We start from the raw sequence: 18,422 nt of genomic DNA on the forward strand, positions 1-18,422 counted from the left end.
AGGGCAAACTGAGAAGATCTGCAAACAGCCTCGACCCTGAACTGTGATTTCTCTCTGAACTTGCTGATGAGTATATGTCAACAGGTGTCTGTTTGCGTATGAGTGGTTGTGTGTGCCCACGCGGTGGTGATAGTGTGTATAGTGTGTGTGCCAGCCAGGCCAGGCGGCTCTAGGGGTGTTTGACCAACAGGACCAAGGCTGTAACAGACAGGTCATAGACCCCAGCAGAACAAGGTCTACTCAGGTGACAGCGGGTCAGCGGTTGTTGTCACTTACTGGAACAGGAGCCTCTGTCTGAAGACCTGTGTGTGCTGCCACAGCCACCATATCAGCTATAGCCATGTCACAACACATGTTGCGTATTGTGGGGTTTTATGTACTGCACAATAGTAAGAGGATGAGTGAGATGTTGCTCTGTGCAGGGTGCGTGTGCGTGTGTGTGTGCACGAGTGTGTGTCCTCTATCCTTACCGTGTAGTGGGGACCCCGAGGGGCTGCTGGAGAGCCCGGGGATGGGGCTGCACCTCCCTCCTCCAGCCTGCTTGCTGTTCAGTTCATTCTCTATCTCCTCCAGCCCTGCACTCTTCTGGAAGCGGGACATGCGGTTGACCACGCGGGGGGACATGTGTGTGCGGGCGCAGGGCGCGCCACCGTAGGGGTTAATGGGAAAGACGTGGGAGGTGCCACGCAGCGTGCTGATCACCACCCAGCGACTGTCCTGGCTGAAACAGATGTCCTGGACCTGGGGAAGGGGACACAGAGGGAGAGACAGAGAGACAGAGAGAGAAAGCTGATCAGCTTGTCATACGCTGACAGTAACACAATGTATAAGTAGTTCACCTTACAGCAAAATCAAACCAATGTTCTTAACGTTCTCACTGAATAGAGAATATAAGATGACCAGTTGAAAGGAGGTATCTGGAGAGTTGTTGAGGGTTTGGTGGAAATTTATTTTTAAGTATTTGGTAAAGACAGCCCAGAAGACAATGAAGACAATGAAGGTCTTTCGCTCAGTCTGTGGCCTCTAGAGCCACACACACAGTCAGCTCAGAGCAAACTCCAACAGATAGCATCTACACAACCATGTCAGACATGCTACAGAGAGAGACACAGAGAGAGACGGACAGACAGAAAGTGTAAAAGAGAGTATTCATCAACACACAGACACAGCTAGACAGTATTCATCATCAGAAAAAGAGAGGGTTTATCTCTTCCGCTGTGAGATCTGTCTAGCTGTGTCTGTGTGTTTCATCTGTGACCATGGCACAGGTTGGCTGGGTAATTGTCCTCAGCATTTACAGTTAATGGGGCATCCTTCACATACCAGACACATACCAGTTTCTATACACAGATAAGGATGGGAGGGGTAGTTTCACCTGAGCTCTGCCTAGCCGTGATTAAAGCCAATATGGGGAAGGGGTACATTCTTGATCATGATAACATTGTCCTCTCCCCATATTTTGTAGGATACAACCTATCCAACAATAGCAGAAGTTGGGTGAAGTCTCTCACTTAATCAGACTGTGATCTGACCCAGAACATTTAGAACAGAAGTGTGTGTATGGGTGAGATGAGCAGACATGTTGTGGTATAGAGGAGACACAGTAGAGACAATGTCACACACAGACAGACATAGAAGTGTTCAAAGTGTCTCGGTCTCTATCAGTAACACTGATAAGTTAGATTAGAGATACTGTCACTTAGCAGAAACTACAATGGAATGACAGGATTCCTGAGAGAGAGAGAGAGAGAGAGAGAGAGAGAGAGAGAGAGAGAGAGAGAGAGAGAGAGAGAGAGAGAGAGAGAGAGAGAGAGAGAGAGAGAGAGAGAGAGAGAGAGTAGAAGTCGAAAGAAAAGGTATAAGGAAAAACAGACCAAAAAAGAGGTAGAAAAGGGTGCAAAAAACAACTGAAGGCTAAAAACACAACAAACAGACACCCAGAACAAGAAGAAAACCGACCAAGACAAAACACCCTGACCTGCCTGGTCACTGAGTGCACTCCAGTTTAAACTGGTTTCAAACCACCTAGGGCCCTATTACTGAGAAACCCTCCTATCGCTATCAGAGCCATGCCTGTTTACCTGGGCTGACTCTGGGTCAGTGTTGGGAGTGTGTGTGTGTGTTTGGAGCGTGTTTGGTGAGTCGGAGCGAGCCCAGCCCAGTCAGTCCAGCCAGATAAGAGCTGTGTCCACCCACCTTGCTACAGCACCATTTGCACTTCCGGCCTTGTATGCTGTGTAGGAGATAACCTCTGTGCCCTACAGCCTGCTCTCTCTCTCTCTGCTGTAGTCTCTACAGTGTTTACAACAGCAGGATCAAAGCTAGTAACACACCGCCAGGCAGCAGGACCTGCCGTTATAAGTCACACATTAACCAGCCCATTACAATCATGTGTGTGTGTGTGTGTGTCCGTGGAGGAGTTTGCGTGGGTGTGTAAGTGTATGTGTGTGTGTGTGCACAAGGTCGAAGCAAAGCCTAGATCAGTGCTCTGGTCCAAACATGACACTAGTGGGACAGGCAGCTAGGGTTCAAGCGCTCCACAGATAAATATTAGTTCTGCCAAAGCAAATAGAACATCGCAAGTTGCCAACTAAAAATACAATTTTTGTCCCGGAACGGCTGCTAAGCCAAACAATTGAGAGTACATTAATAAGAGAAGAAATATCCATATAAACAGACTAAATGGGTCAAAAATACCAACAGAAATACAAGTATCCTACAAACCAATAGACCTACATATTAAATAGTTTAGCCTCCAAACTCCACTGAGCACCTGTGTTGGCCCGATAGGAGAGAACACACTAGGGTAACTTTTACCTCGGGGGACTAAACCTACAACTTGGATTGACAGAAGTGCTGCATAAACTGTGATTCTATATAACAGGCCTGCATGCTGTAGAGGGAGAATACAGGATGCTGCGTCCCTTGACTTGGGTCCGATAAATCTCCTTACAAGCCACTGAGGCTGTGTGTGTGTGTGTGTACATGCATGCGTGCGAGTGACTGAGTGTGTGTGCTCCATAAGCAAGGCCTCATCTGACATAAAGCGGCAATAGCAGCGTGAGCCACAACTTCAGAGGGAGAGCTTTAATGGTGGTCATTCCTCAAAGGAGGCTCTGCACAGCCTCACAATGTGATTAGCCGGGGAAGAGGGGAGGAAAGTTTTATGTCAAAGGGGGTCGTCCCTCCTCCTAACAACTCACAATATTCGATTTTCACCAGAGAGAGACAGCGAGGGAGACAGCGAGGGAGACAGCGAGGGAGACAGCGAGGGAGACAGCGAGGGAGACAGCGAGGGACACAGCGAGGGAGACAGCAAGGGAGACAGCGAGGGAGACAGCGAGGGACACAGCGAGGGAGACAGCGAGGGAGAGACCGAGAGAGAGACAGAGAGGGAGTGAGATTGCGGGAGAGCGCTGTTAGCTAGGGACAAGAAGAAAACATGCAGCAGCCATTTTTATTGAATGAGCCATAGTGAATGTTGTTTGAAACTCGCCATGCCCTATTTGTCTTACAAATTGTCTCAGCTTTTGAAAATGTGTTTGCTTTGGACGGCGATGAATTGATTGGCTGGAAGGCTGTGATTCCACAGCTGTGAGGAATCTGGTGCTGCAGTCAAGTGAGAGGCAATGAGGCCTTGCTTATTTCTAAATCATCCTTCACATCAATTACAGAGCTCCCTGGGTCACACCCCACCCTGTTTGGGTTATTATCCCCTCACACGCACACACACAAACACTCAACTCACATCATCCAGCCTCATAGTGTTTTACCCTTCCTAACAATGTAATGAGGAAATTACATTTAAGCTTTAGTGGTCACACACAAGCACACGTTTCCCCCATGTACTACTTGAACCTGTGAGGCCATGCTACAGAACTGTGTCTGATCAGAGCCATCCAACTACTCTTCCTTTCACTGTACAGTCTGATGAAGCCCAGTGTTGTCTATCTGACAGTGTTTAGACACAACACAGGCAAACATACACTCCAGCAGATCAAAGGCTTGGTTTAAATGCTACGGCCAGAGCGCACTCAGTAAACAGCTATGGGTGGCCCTGTTCAGAAACCACCTCAGTGCTGAATTCCTAAATTGTGGATTATTTACAGGCGATAAGTAGGCCTATATCAAATGATTTCAGAAGTGTCAATGAGTGTATGATGAATATTAGGTGTGTATATTTTATTTTTATTTAACTAGGCAAGTCAGTTAAGAACAAATTCTTATTTACAATGACGGCCTACACCGGCCAAACCCGGACGACGCTGGGCCAATTGTGCGCTGCCCTATGGGACTCCCAATCAAGGCCAGTTGTGATACAGCCTGGAATCGAACCAGGGGGTCTGTAGTGACGCCTCAAGCACTGAGATGCAGTGCCTTAGACCGCTGCGCCACTCGGGAGTGCCTTGCAAAAGTATTCATCCCCCTTGGCGTTTTTCCTATTTTGTTGCATTACAACCTGTAATTTAAATTGATTTTTATTTGGATTTCATGTAATAGACATACACAAAATAGTCCAAATTGGTGAAGTGAAATGAATTTCAAAATATTCTAAAAAATAAATGGTGCGGAAAAGTGGTGCGTGCATATGCATTCACCCCCTTTGCTATGAAGCCCCTAAATAAGATCTGGTGCAACCAATTACCTTCAGAAGTCACATAATTAGTTAAATAAAGTCCACCTGTGTGAAATCTAACTTTCACATGGTCTGTCACATGATCTCAGTATATATACACCTGTTCTGAAAGGCCCCAGAGTCTGCGATGCCTCTAAGCAAGGGGCACCACGAAGCAAGCGGCACCATGAAGACCAAGGAGCTCTGCAAACAGGTCAGGGACAATGTTGTGGAGAAGTACAGATCAGGGTTGGGTTATAAAAAAATATCTGAAACTTTGAACATCCCACGGAGCACCATTAAATCCATTATTTAAAAATGTGAAAGAATATGGCACCACAACAAACCTGCCAAGAGAGAGCCGCCCACCAAAACTCACGGACCAGGCAAGGAGAGCATTAATCAGAGAAGCAACAAAGAGACCAAAGATAACCCTGAAGGAGCTGCAAAGCTCCACAGCGGAGATTGGAGTATCTGTCTATAGGACCACTTTAAGCCATACACTCCACAGAGCTGGGCTTTATGGAAGAGTGGCCAGAAAAAAGCCATTGGTTAAAGAAAAAAATAAGCAAACATGTTTGGTGTTCGCCAAAAGCCATGTGGGAGACTCCCCAAACATATGGAAGAAGGTACTCTGGTCAGATGAGACTAAAATTGAGCTTTCTGGCCATCAAGGAAAACGCTATGTCTGGCGCAAACCCAACACCTCTCATCACCCCGAGAACACCATCCCCACAGTGAAGCATGGTGGTGGCAGCATCATGCTGTGGGGATGTTTTTCATCGGCAGGGACTGGGAAACTGGTCAGAAATGAAGGAATGATGGATGGCGCTAAATACAGGGAAATTCTTGAGGGAAACCTGTTTCAGTCTTCCAGAGATTTGAGACTGGGAGGGAGGTTCACCTTCCAGCAGGACAATGACCCTAAGCATACTGCTAAAGCAACACTCGAGTAGTTTAAGGGGAAACATTTAAATGTCTTGGAATGGCCTAGTCAAAGCCCAGACCTCAATCCAATTGAGAGTCTGTGGTATGACTTAAAGATTGCTGTACACCAGCGGAACCCATCCAACTTGAAGTTGCTGGAGCAGTTTTGCCTTGAAGAATGGGCAAAGTTTATAGAGACATACAGTGGGGGAAAAAAGTATTTAGTCAGCCACCAATTGTGCAAGTTCTCCCACTTAAAAAGATGAGAGGCCTGTAATTTTCATCATTGGTACACGTCAACTATGACAGACAAAATGAGAAGAAAAAAATCCAGAAAATCACATTGTAGGATTTTTAATGAATTTATTTGCAAATTATGGTGGAAAATAAGTATTTGGTCAATAACAAAAGTTTCTCAACACTTTGTTATATACCCTTTGTTGGCAATGACACAGCTCAAACGTTTTCTGTAAGTCTTCACAAGGTTTTCACACACTGTTGCTGGTATTTTGGCCCATTCCTCCATGCAGATCTCCTCTAGAGCAGTGATGTTTTGGGGCTGTTGCTGGGCAACACGGACTTTCAACTCCCTCCAAAGATTTTCTATGGGGTTGAGATCTGGAGACTGGCTAGGCCACTCCAGGACCTTGAAATGCTTCTTACGAAGCCACTCCTTCGTTGCCGGGCGGTGTGTTTGGGATCATTGTCATGCTGAAAGACCCAGCCACGTTTCATCTTCAATGCCCTTGCTGATGGAAGGAGGTTTTCACTCAAAATCTCACGATACATGGCCCCATTCATTATTTCCTTTACACGGATCAGTCGTCCTGGTCTCTTTGCAGAAAAACAGCCCCAAAGCATGATGTTTCCACCCCCATGCTTCACAGTAGGTATGGTGTTCTTTGGATGCAACTCAGCATTCTTTGTCCTCCAAACACGACGAGTTGAGTTTTTACCATAAAGTTCTATTTTGGTTTCATCTGACCATATGACATTCTCCCAATCCTCTTCTGGATCATCCAAATGCACTCTAGCAAACTTCAGACGGGCCTGGACATGTACTGGCTTAAGCAGGGGGACACGTCTGGCACTGCAGGATTTGAGTCCCTGGCGGCGTAGTGTGTTACTGATGGTAAGCTTTGTTACTTTGGTCCCAGCTCTCTGCAGGTCATTCACTAGGTCCCCCGTGTGGTTCTGGGATTTTTGCTCACCGTTCTTGTGATCATTTTGACCCCACGGGGTGAGATCTTGCGTGGAGCCCCAGATCGAGGGAGATTATCAGTGGTCTTGTATGTCTTCCATTTCCTAATAATTGCTCCCACAGTTGATTTCTTCAAACCAAGCTGCTTACCTATTGCAGATTCAGTCTTCCCAGCCTGGTGCAGGTCTACAATGTTGTTTCTGGTGTCCTTTGACAGCTCTTTGGTCTTGGCCATAGTGGAGTTTGGAGTGTGACTGTTTGAGGTTGTGGACAGGTGTCTTTTATACTGATAACAAGTTCAAACAGGTGCCATTAATACAGGTAACGAGTGGAGGACAGAGGAGCCTCTTAAAGAAGAAGTTACAGGTCTGTGAGAGCCAGAAATCTTGCTTGTTTGTAGGTGACCAAATACTTATTTTCCACCATAATTTGCAAATAAATTCATTAAAAATCCTACAATGTGATTTTCTGGAATTTTTTTTCTCAATTTGTCTGTCATAGTTGACGTGTACCTATGATGAAAATTACAGGCCTCTCATCTTTTTAAGTGGGAGAACTTGCACAATTGGTGGCTGACTAAATACTTTTTTTCCCCACTGACCCCAAGAATACTTATGCATGCTCAAGTTCTCTGTTTTTTTTGGTCTTATTTCTTGTTTGTATCACAATAAAAAATATTTTGCATCTTCAAAGTGGTAGGCATGTTGTGTAAATCAAATGATACAAACCCCCAAAAAATCAATTTTAATTCCAGGTTGTAAGGCAACAAAATAGGAAAAATGCCAAGGGGGTGAATACTTTCGCAAGCCACTGTAGGTGTGTGTATTACCTTGGCCTCAGTCTCGCCGCGGTGCAGTGTGTAGAGGTGGTGGACAGCAGACTGGTTGGAGGCCCAGGGGTGTGTAAGGACCTGGAACACATGGAAGTCATGGCCCAGGGTGTCTGCAGTCACCAGCAGCATACCTGGAGACAGAGAGACAACATGGACATTAACACACACACACACACACACACTGTAATACATAACCATTGGTAGAGCCCTATTCTTCATATCCAAGAGTTATTCAGGAGGATTTAGTATATTGCGCAAAACTGTTTTATTTCCAACAGTAATAAATATAAACTCTAAACCCCGTATGAAATATTTCAGAATATTATCCAGACCAGTAGTGTACTGGCCAATAAAGAGATTAAATGTACTGTAGAAATTACAAATGTCAGTATTTTATATTTATTAGTGCACATTAGTGTGCATACAAACCAGTACCAAAAAACGACTATTTCATTCACTGTAGAGCAATAGAGAAATTTCAGTCAAAAACTGGGCAGACGTATTTAGCTGTTAATAAAACCTTTGAACCGTGCAGAACCCGACAAGCCCTTCAAAGTTGGACCTATCAGCCCCACCATGCCGGTACACAAACAAACCACCCTATTAAAACAGACCAGCTATCGTTTGTCACTGTCGTAAAACGCTTCCTTATCCCCCACATCATAATTTGTTCTCCAGTCGCAACCATAGCCTTATAACTATGTATTCTTTCTAGGGACTGGGAGGAGTGTGTGTGTGTGTGTGTGTGTGTATGTCCGTCATAACACACGACCACAGCCCAGCTCGTATGTAACCTCCGATGACAGGCCCATTCATTTCTAGCAGTTTTATTTGAAGTTTGTTAAACTGCAGAAAGTATAGGCCTTTACTGTAAACAACACACTCAACAAACCACACCAGAACAAACCAGATCTAAACCCAGATCACAGGCAGCCCAGGACAGAATCTTTATATTTCTACCAAAAACATAAAAAGTGCAATAACTCAAAACGTTAGCCCTTTAGCTCAAACTGAAAAGTGTGTGATCCGAGAAATGGTGCCGAATTTTTTACTTCGAAGCCTCCGAACCCGAAGCCTCACAGCCATAATTTGACAGGAGAATAATTAGTGATTTTCCTTCGCTGGATCTTTTCTGTGGTGGTTGCAATAAGTTTGTAATTAGCGGGCAATCTTTATTGGGTGGCATGTCAAATGTAAAAGAGGAGGATGGAATGGCACGAGATTAAAATAATCCAGCGACACATGCAAGAGGGATGAAGAAGAAAAAGGTGTGTAGGCTAGATGAGCTCACACACACTGCTTTTAGACCTCACAGATTGCTTCCCAAATGGCATCCTATTTCCTTTATAGTGCCCAACTGACTAGGGCCCAGGAAATAGGGTGCCATTTAGGATGCACCCAGTTTCCACCTTTATCCAACAGTAGCCATGTAATAGGGTGAGGTAAAGAGGCGAGGAGAAGAAGGGACGTAGAGTAAGTGTGATGGAGGGAGCCGAAAAGAAGGAGTCAAAGAGGGGGATATTGGAAGGACATTTTTTTTTAAAGAAGAGAAGAGAAACAGAGCAGGCCAGGCATTAGACGGCGGTTTAGCTATTCATGCTGTATCAGAAGTGAAGACCAAACCAAAGCTGGAAGCTCAGGGCCCTGGCCATAAACTAAACCCACGCCCCAAATGAGGTGCCAAGCCACAAGAACCATTTGCGTCAACTGGGAATACATGGAAAAGAAGGGCCCTTCTAATTATAGAGTCTGGAAACGGAAGCGCAGGGTGATTAGGAGTTAAGGCGCTGCGCTCTGTTTATCTGGGAGCTTCCTCTCTCCCTCTCCCAGCCACCCTATTCTCCCTCCTTTCTTTCTTCTTCTCCCTCCATGGCCCAAGCCGCCCAGCACGTCTCCCTCCCTCCTTCCCTCCCTGGCTCGCCACGGGCTTTGACAGATGAGGCTTGGCGAGGCTGGCCAGGACATGACTTCTTGCTGATGGTACACTCTGTACTCCAAAAAGGCACCCGGCCGGAGTGGAAGCGCCCAGGGTTGGGGCTTTTGTGGCCTTGTTGAAATCCAGGCCCTCGCCGAGAGGCGTCAGACGGTTAGGCCGCGGGAAGCCCAAATTAAAAAGCAGCGTTCCTGGTCGGCGGTGTGAGAGCCGCCCGCTGCAGCTGGAAACCTGACGCTGTTGGAGCTCTGTTTGACACGTCCTATTTATAACACCTCAACCTCTTCATTCTCTGAGGCATCAGTGTTATTTACAACGATTTGTATGAAAACGGGCTGGCTTTCCTGGCACACACACAAACACCCAAACCGACTGGTCGGCGAGAGAACCTCTAATTTGCCACATGTGAGACGTGAGTCTGCGTGAAGGGCCGCTGCCAGACTGCGAGTGAATGAGCAAGCCGGTGATAAAATAATTTACATAAATATCATCTCTCTCCCTTTCGCTCTCCCTCTCTCTTCGTTGGAAAGAAGGCCTGTGCCCCAAAACTTCTCCTTGTCATGTTTTGCTGCAGCCTTTGTCACGTCTCAAAACGTATAAACAGAAAACATCTGCTCAATCCCATTAATAGTGCAAGGATGTTTCATTTCCAAAGTGGCTGGGACTTTTCTTTCTGGACAAAAGCAGATGAGGAGAGAGGAGGGAGACGGAGGGAGGGCAGCCAGTGATGAGGTCTCCCACTTGGCAGCACAAAGGGCCGCAACAAAACTAGTCCCCTCTCTAATTAACAACACTTGGCTCCAGAACCTTTGAAAACAGGGAAATGTCAAATTCTAACCATGTGGAGTTAGAAAAAGTTAAGAGGACACTGGGGAATCGGGTCCGGTCAGCTCTGGTGTAGGAGACGCATACACTTCTGAGCAAATGAGCACAACATGCATCATACGGAGTCTTTGTCTTCAGGGCTGGCGGTGGGGCTGGTGATGAGAGACTGCCAGGCAGTGTGTGTATGTGCGCGTTTCTCTGTGTACTGTATTTGTGTGTGACTAAGTGTGTATACAGTATGTGTGTGGTGTGTCAGTTAATGACTGTGTGCGGGTTTGTCAGTGTACTGTATGTGTGTACTGTGTGCCCGTGTGTCCATGTGTATGGCGGTCTCGTTCGGCTGCGTCCATGCTGGGCTTTTCGAGGTGTTTATGATAGTGGTGGAAAACACACAGGGGCGCAGTAAAAACTAAAGTGGGCCCCGGCATGACAGACTGACATCAAAGCTGCACACTCAGACCAGACCGGCCAGAGCTCACTGGGTCCTGAGGCTAGCCTGCCTACATTCCTCCCTACATTTCTTTCTCTCGCTGTCTCTACCTCTCTCTCTCTCCTTCCCTCTCTCCCTCACATCAAGATAACCAGGATAAGGGGTGGAGGGGGGTGGGAGGCTAACACTCACCCAATGGGTCACCATGCGGTCAATAAGTTGTTAATGTTTTACAGGCAAAAAGTGAAATCTTCTGAAGCTTAACCTGTTCAATTCCATCATAAAGTCAAGTGGGCCCTTTTTTTAATGAACTCTTTCACTGAGCCTGTTGCTGTTCATGTTGTAGTGAGTGGCACAGGGCCTAGCATTGCGAATGGGCTATGAATCACACTAAAGCTGGATTGAGGGATGAAGGGATAGTGGGATGAAGGAAAAAAGGGATTGAGGGATTGGCTGAAAGTGTCTCCAAATCAAATTAAAATGTTATTTGTCACATGCGCCGAATACAAAAGTGAAACAATGAAATGCTTACTTACAAGCCCTTAACCAACAATGCAGTTTTAAGAAAAATAAGTGTTAGGTAAAAAATAGATAAGTAAAAAATAAAAATTATTAAAGAGCAGCAGTAAAATAACATTAGCGAGGCTATATACAGGGGATACCGGTACAGAGTGAATGTGCAGAGGTAATATGTACATGTAGGTAGAGTTAAAGTGACTATGCATAGATAATAAACAGAGATTAGCAGCAGCGTAAAAGAGGGGGGTGCAAATAGTCCGGGTAGCCATTTGATTAGCTGTTCAGGAGTCTTATGGCTTGGGGGTAGAAGCTGTTAAGAAGCCTTTTGGACCTAGACTTGGCACTCCGGTGCCGCTTGCCATGCGGTAGCAGAGAGAACAGTCTATGACTAGGGTGGCTGCAGTCTGACAATTTTTAGGGCCTTCCTCTGACACCGCCTGGTATAGAGGTCCTGGATGGCAGGAAGCTTGGCCCCAGTGATGTACTGGGCTGTACACACTACCCTCTGAAACGCTGTCAATGCCCTCCCTGACCACTGGCCACTGGGAAGACCAGTGCAGATTCCATCAAGCCGACGGGCAAGGTGGAGGGAGGAGGAACATACCCTGGCTTAGCCTTGGCTCTCACCACCACCACTGCCGATTCCTCACAGTATTATGTGGTCAGGTAAGTAGCTTTATTTCTGTTGGGTACCAGAAAGGGACATGGGCTGTGTCCCAAATTGCACCCTATTCCCAACGTAGTGCAATACTTTTGACCAGAGCCCTGGGAATGAAATGGGAAAAATATAATTTTGGGAAATTACTTTAAAAGGGGAGGAGAGGGTATCGCTTGCTGAGTTTAAAACTCTGATAGAAGATAATGTTGTTGACCATTGTGATTGTTTTTAATGTAGCTATTGTATTGTGCTCGTATTGTATGTACCCGCTGACTACTTCCTGCCAACCTCTTGCAAGGTCCCCCTGGCAAAAGTGGTTTCTAACCTTAAGGGTATTTTCCTGGTTAAATAAAGGTACACTATATAGGTAATAGGGTGCCATTTGAGATGCACCCATAGAGTGTAGCACTGTGCCATAGAGCCCCAGACCAGAGTAGAGCAGACCAGACCAGAGTAGAGCAGACCAGACCAGAGTAGAGCAGACCAGAGCAGAGTAGAGCAGACCAGAGTAGAGCAGACCAGACCAGAGTAGAGCAGACCAGACCAGAGTAGAGCAGACCAGACCAGAGTAGAGCAGACCAGACCAGAGCAGAGTAGAGCAGACCAGACCAGACCAGAGTAGAGCAGACCAGACCAGAGTAGAGCAGACCAGACCAGAGTAGAGCAGACCAGACCAGACCAGAGTAGAGCAGACCAGAGCAGAATAGAGCATGGCACAGTGCTACACTGCTGCGGCCGCTCTGGCTTGGACTGGTTTCTCCAACACTCTTAACTCCATAAACCACATCCACAATCCAACTGAGGGGCGAAGGAGGGAGGGAGAGATGGAGGGAGAGAGAGATGGAGGAAACAAGTTATTATGGTTCATTTGATCTACAGTGGAGTGAAACTGAGGAGTGTTTTTCTATCTGCTTCACAGCCAGACCACCAGTGAGCTGAGCAGCTCTCCCTCGCTCTCAGATATTAATAGATTGAAAATGGCTGACTAACCATCGCCAACAGGCAGCAATTAGCTTAATATTAAGATGGTTGACTCTTTCTTTCTGTTCTTTACAAGGTGAAACCTGCCCCTTTCAAGTCATGCCGACTCACTTACAGAGGGAGGAGTGTGCTGCCCGCAGTCAAGTTCATGAAGCGTGGCGGGGGCAGAAGTGAGATGTTGGAGTTAGTCTACGTCCCAATGGGCCCTGGTCAAAAGTAGTGCACTATATAGGGAATAGGGTGCCATTTGAGCTGAATCCTTATACAGTACTTTATGTCCACCCTGTTCAACTAAGAGAACTCAAACTAAATCCATCGGCACTATTATGGAACGCTTATATTCCTCCACAAATGAAGAGAAGTTAGCGCCTTCTGTTAGTCAATGTGCTGAATGTACTGCAAATTCAAACATTCTAAATCCATCGTCAGCATATGGAACATTTACATCTTTGTACTTCCCTTCCCTGGCCGAAATGAAGAAGTTAGCTCCTTCTTTCTACCGCAAACACAAAACATTCCTAAATCAATCATGACTAAACCTCACTTCATGCTGCATTAATAACCCTATGGGCCCTGGTCAAAAGTAGTGCACTATAAAGGGAATAGGGTGTCATTTGGGACACACCTTGTTATTTTATTCCTGCCTCTGTCTGGGTTTCGGTCATAACAGGCATACAGATAAAACACATTCTCCCAGCAGCTTAGAGGCCAGGCTATAACAGCAGCCTTTTGTTGTCATGTTTAAAAGCCCCCAAACAAATTGGTCAGACTCCGAGCACAATCTGCAGATAAAGAGAGAGAGGGACTGTGGAGTGAGGGAGGGAGAGAGAGGACTGATGAAAAGCTTTAATCCGTTTCTCTGAAAACAGACAGTGGGTTGTAATCTCTAACCCCCATTTAAATGTTGTCTTTTATTTCTCAGAGTGTTTCTGTTAACTAATGAATCCCCTCAAACATTCGCCGCCGCAGATAAGATTTCACGCTGCTCTGTGGTGCCTGCCGGTGACGGAAGGGGGTTTGGAGGGGAGGTACAAGGAGAGGCTCTTTGAACAATTTGTTTGTGTGTTTAATGGATCTTGTGAACACAGTACCAAATACAGTATGTCTACAAAGTGGACTTCAATTCTGTGAAACATAAAGCCCCAATTTAGAGGAACAGATCAGAACCCGCCCCACACTATAAAAACTTACACACAGCGTTGCGTGTTGCCGTGTGTGTGGGATGTGGATGACTCAACAGCAGAGCCCGAGGTGTCTGGACTGTGTGGGATGGGGGGTTTGGGGATTTGGAGTGGGGGCGTGGTCTGAAGTTTCCACTGAGACCTTGAGCACGGTCGGTCGGTCTGTCTTTGGCCTAGCCAGCCCTCTCTCCTCTCCCTATCTCTATTTCTCTCTTCCTCCTCTCTCTCTCCCCCTTTCCTCTGATCTCCTTGTGGTTTTACAGCCCAGGTCTGAGGTCCTGACTTCCCAAGATGGTGCCGCTGCTTTTTACCACCTAGTATGGAAACACCATAAAAACATCCACAGGCAGGCAGCGGTGGCTTTACAGCGTCTTGGACAAACAGTAGGAGAGCGTCAGCAAGGCCGACGTCCAACCGGCCATAAGGGGAGGCCTAGCATAGGTCTGTTAGCTCTGCAAATTCATCAGGCACTTAAGACTACACTGTACACATACCACACACACACACACACACACACACACACACAGCACACCGTACACACATACTACATGCACTCTGTACGCGAGAGCAGAGGACAATTAATTGTTACAGCTATGTATCCAATTTCCGTAGCCTTTCATTACAGTACTGTAGACGACCTCTTCTAAACAAAACTGACCCAGGAAGGAGTGTGCGACATTATTTTTTTCATGAGCCAAAAGCTGAAAGCACAATAGTTTGCTAGCAGGCTGGCTGCAGTTGGACAGACGGTAGACAGTCACAGTGGGAATTCCACAACAGATCTCTAGAATATACAAAATCATTACCCTGGGAGATTTTAACAGCTCAAAACTGAGAGTGAGGGATGTAAATGAGAGAGGCAGAGGGAAAAGTAAAGAGAAAGTGAGTGAGCGTGACGGAGAGAGAGAAACAGAAAGCAAGATTGATAGAGAGAGAGCGAAAGGAAGAGAATTATAAAGATTATAAAAGAGCTCGCTGCAGGAAAAATCATCAGCTTTACCTAATTCCATTATGACATGGAGCTCATGCAGCCAGAAGGACAGTGGCGCTTTACTAAAGCCATGATTCCTTGGGCGTGTCGTGGGCAGGTGTGTGTGGGGGGGGCAGGAAAGGGCACCAGCGACTGGCTGACCCCATGGGGGTTTAATCCTCTGTGATTGGTCCATGGTGGACGGACAGCCCTACAGAATCACAAGGGATTCTGAGAACTGTGTGACATGGTGCTAAAAAGCACAAATACAGATATGGATGGCACACACAAGCATGCACCCACACACAGCTGTGGATCTTGCTAAATGAGAGTGGTCAAAAAGGCAACTGAAAATAAAGTGAAAGCACCAATTCACATAACACGAAGATACATCCACGAGGGGATTGCTAATTGCTAGCGTGTGTGTGAAGACACAGCTCGTTGCAGGCTAAATGAGTGGGCTGGGGGTGTGGAGGCTGTCTCCTTTGGGGTGTTTCCCTCGTGTTCAGCCTGTGTGGTGTGGGTTAGATGGGTGTTGGGGTGAAGGCCCGACTCTCTCTCACACATCAATGAGTTGTAAGGAGTTATGACACCACAGTGACTCTTCTTCATGACACACAGCTGCATGGCACTTTCCATGTTTCTATCCTCAACTCACCAGGCTATTCATCATGATGCAGTGTTAGTAAACATGGGCTGTGCTTTACTGGGCTATGGCGGTGTGGCTGGACATGAGTTCTAGCCTCGTTTACCAAGGCTTTGTAGATATTTAAGAGGTGTGAGGTTAGTTAGGCGAGCGAATAAGGTTTGTAGAACAGTAACATTATGTTTAGGTTCAGTGTGTGTCGTTGTGTGTGTGTGTGTGTCTCTTTAAGAGCGGTTGTGAGGTTGAGTTCCTGTAAATGAGCGAGCAGCGCTGAACTAATCTTCCATGGAGGAACAGATTCCAAGATTCTTATCAGTGGTGTGATTGAGAAGAATTACAGACAGCAAGAAAGAGAGAGAGAGAGAGAGAGAGAGTCTCTCCTGTCCAACCACCCAATCATACACTGCACACAGCCTTACTGACGCCATCACACTTTAATCAAACCACCCTCCACACACACAGTTTCACAGGCCCTACCATTAAAACATTAATGTCACTTTGACCTTGGGCTTCTCAGCTAATAATCAAGTCAAGATGATGTGAAGTGCGAGGGGTAAGAGGTGAAGGAGAGACAGGCTGTAGTGAAAGGGTGAAGGAGAGGAGGGAGGTGAATAAAACCGCTTACAGCTGTTAAAGGGTGTGTGTGTGTGTGTGTAGCTTCACAACTGCCTTCAACAGAGAAGCATCCTATCCTCTAATTACCCAACTAGGAATAGAACCTCTGAACGCCACACAGCCAGGACAGGGTGCCAGACCAGTCACCCTATAACCACTCTGCTGTCTCTGTAGTCACTCCAACATACACAAGCAGTTCTATGGGGTTTGTTGCGTCATGCTTCTTGGGTAGGACTTGTTGGGCTTTCCAGGACCAGTCACTGAGCTGTCGAGTCATAGCATTGTTTCATACTGGCTCTGGTGGTTTTTGGGGTTGACTTGACCACTGTTAGAAGGAGCCATGGTACTGAAGGCCCTAGGGTAGAGAGATTTGTCTTTATTATCTACTCTCTTCCTTTCGCTCGCTCTCTGTGCAGTTAATTCAGGGCAAGCTGAGACTGCGAGTCACCCGGGATTGCAGGCCAATCAAGACCAAGAGGCTCCCCTCGCTGTCTGATACTCTAAAGCAGTCGGCTTTAGAGACCAATGTGGTAGTTGTTTTGATCATGAGGCTTAATGATGAAAGGCTCCAAAATTACAGCATGGAAGTGGGGAGGACTATGCAGCTACTCCGCGCATACACACACACACACACACACTCACACACACACACACACCCTGACCTCATTAAGGGAAAAAAAGAGAAAGAAACATGGCTCTTGCAGGTACTTTTACTTTTCGGGGTGCCCCGACAACGTCATATTTCAAAACACTTAGGGTCTTTCAGATTTGGGAAGGCATAAATGAGGTGGCAACGCACACATGTGGTGATGGGGGGGGGGGTTGTGTGTGAAGTGGACAATTGGGACGCAGCCACTGTGTATATTCAGTGTGTTACACTTGACAGTATGACAAAAAGTGATCACGGTTGCCGGCCGGTCGCTGTGCTGTTGGCCAGAGCGGTGGCACCCCTGCTCCTGGTCAATTCGGCTCCACACACACAAACACGCAGCCACACTAACAAATACACACAAACACACAGGCACACACACAAACACACAAATAGGCCAAAGGTCGACTGAGTCAACTCTGGGTAGTCATGGTGAACCAAGGGCGCCCCCTACAGATTGGACATGTCATACTGGCCAGGGAGAGAGGACTTGATGAGGGGGAAGAGTTGTTCTGTAATTGCCCAACAGCAGCTCTGCTAAACCTCCAAGTAACAATCCTTCTAGATTAAATGTGGTACTTACCTGCTTGGAGAGCACGCTATGTATGTGTGGGTGATTACTGTGTGTGCCGTGTCAGAGTGATGGCGCGCTTTGTGTGAGCGTGAGTGTATCTGTGACTCGAGTGCATGTGAAGACGTAATACATCATCTGTACAAGTGTGTGTGTTGGGGATTTATTGTCACACACATTGTCAATGGGTGCAATGGTTAGTCTATGTGTTTGTAAGCAAATGATTGAGGGTGTGTATGTGTATAAAGGTATACATTAACTAAATGTATAAAGGTGGTGAATGTGTGTTACAAAAAAAGTGTGTGTGTTGTAAATGTGAGCCTTTTTCCTGGGAGGTGCATTCTAGTCTGGTCAGAAGCAGAGGCCAGCGGTATGTGAAGGATTCCTACCAGAGACTGGAGGTCACAGTAAGCACCATCACTCAGCAGCTACTTTATTAGCTGCTCCTCCACACACACACACACACACACACACACACACACACACACACACGGCACTGTGTAGTGCCTTTATTTCCGGGGGGAACAATCCATAAAGGGGGGAAGATGCCAGTGCAAAATCATTTGGTGTAGAGTGAGGACAGGAAGCATCCACGGCACTGGGTAAAACTGAACACACACACACACACACACACACTCTCTGTCTCTCTCTCCTTAAAGGGATACTTTGGGATTTTGGCAATGTCAAATGAATTCATGGTTAACACTTTTATGTCTCCGTATCCAGTATGAAATTAGTTAGAGGTAGGTTAGTGAGCAAATGCTAACTAGCATTAATGCAATGACTGGAAGTCTATGGTATCTGCTAGCATACTAGCAGTTAAAAGACTTCCATTTAGCAATTGCGCTAACGCTAGTTAGCAACTTCCT

The 18,422-nt window shown here is 46.5% G+C and overlaps 1 protein-coding gene across 6 annotated transcripts in view; it reads right to left on the reverse strand.

The window, feature by feature from the left end:
* Positions 1-18,422, reverse strand: part of LOC121566650 (BCAS3 microtubule associated cell migration factor-like) — a 268,998-nt gene that overhangs the window by 199,352 nt on the left and 51,224 nt on the right. For all 6 annotated transcript variants that reach the window (XM_045213788.1, XM_045213787.1, XM_045213789.1 and 3 more), the window contains exons 14-15: positions 7,573-7,706; positions 471-741 (exon numbers count right to left, since the gene is read on the reverse strand). In XM_045213788.1, the coding sequence (XP_045069723.1) occupies positions 471-741; positions 7,573-7,706 (405 nt within the window). The remainder of the gene's footprint in view (positions 1-470; positions 742-7,572; positions 7,707-18,422) is intronic.

Source organism: Coregonus clupeaformis, chromosome 5, assembly GCF_020615455.1.
Source record: "Coregonus clupeaformis isolate EN_2021a chromosome 5, ASM2061545v1, whole genome shotgun sequence".
Lineage (NCBI taxonomy): Eukaryota > Metazoa > Chordata > Actinopteri > Salmoniformes > Salmonidae > Coregonus > Coregonus clupeaformis.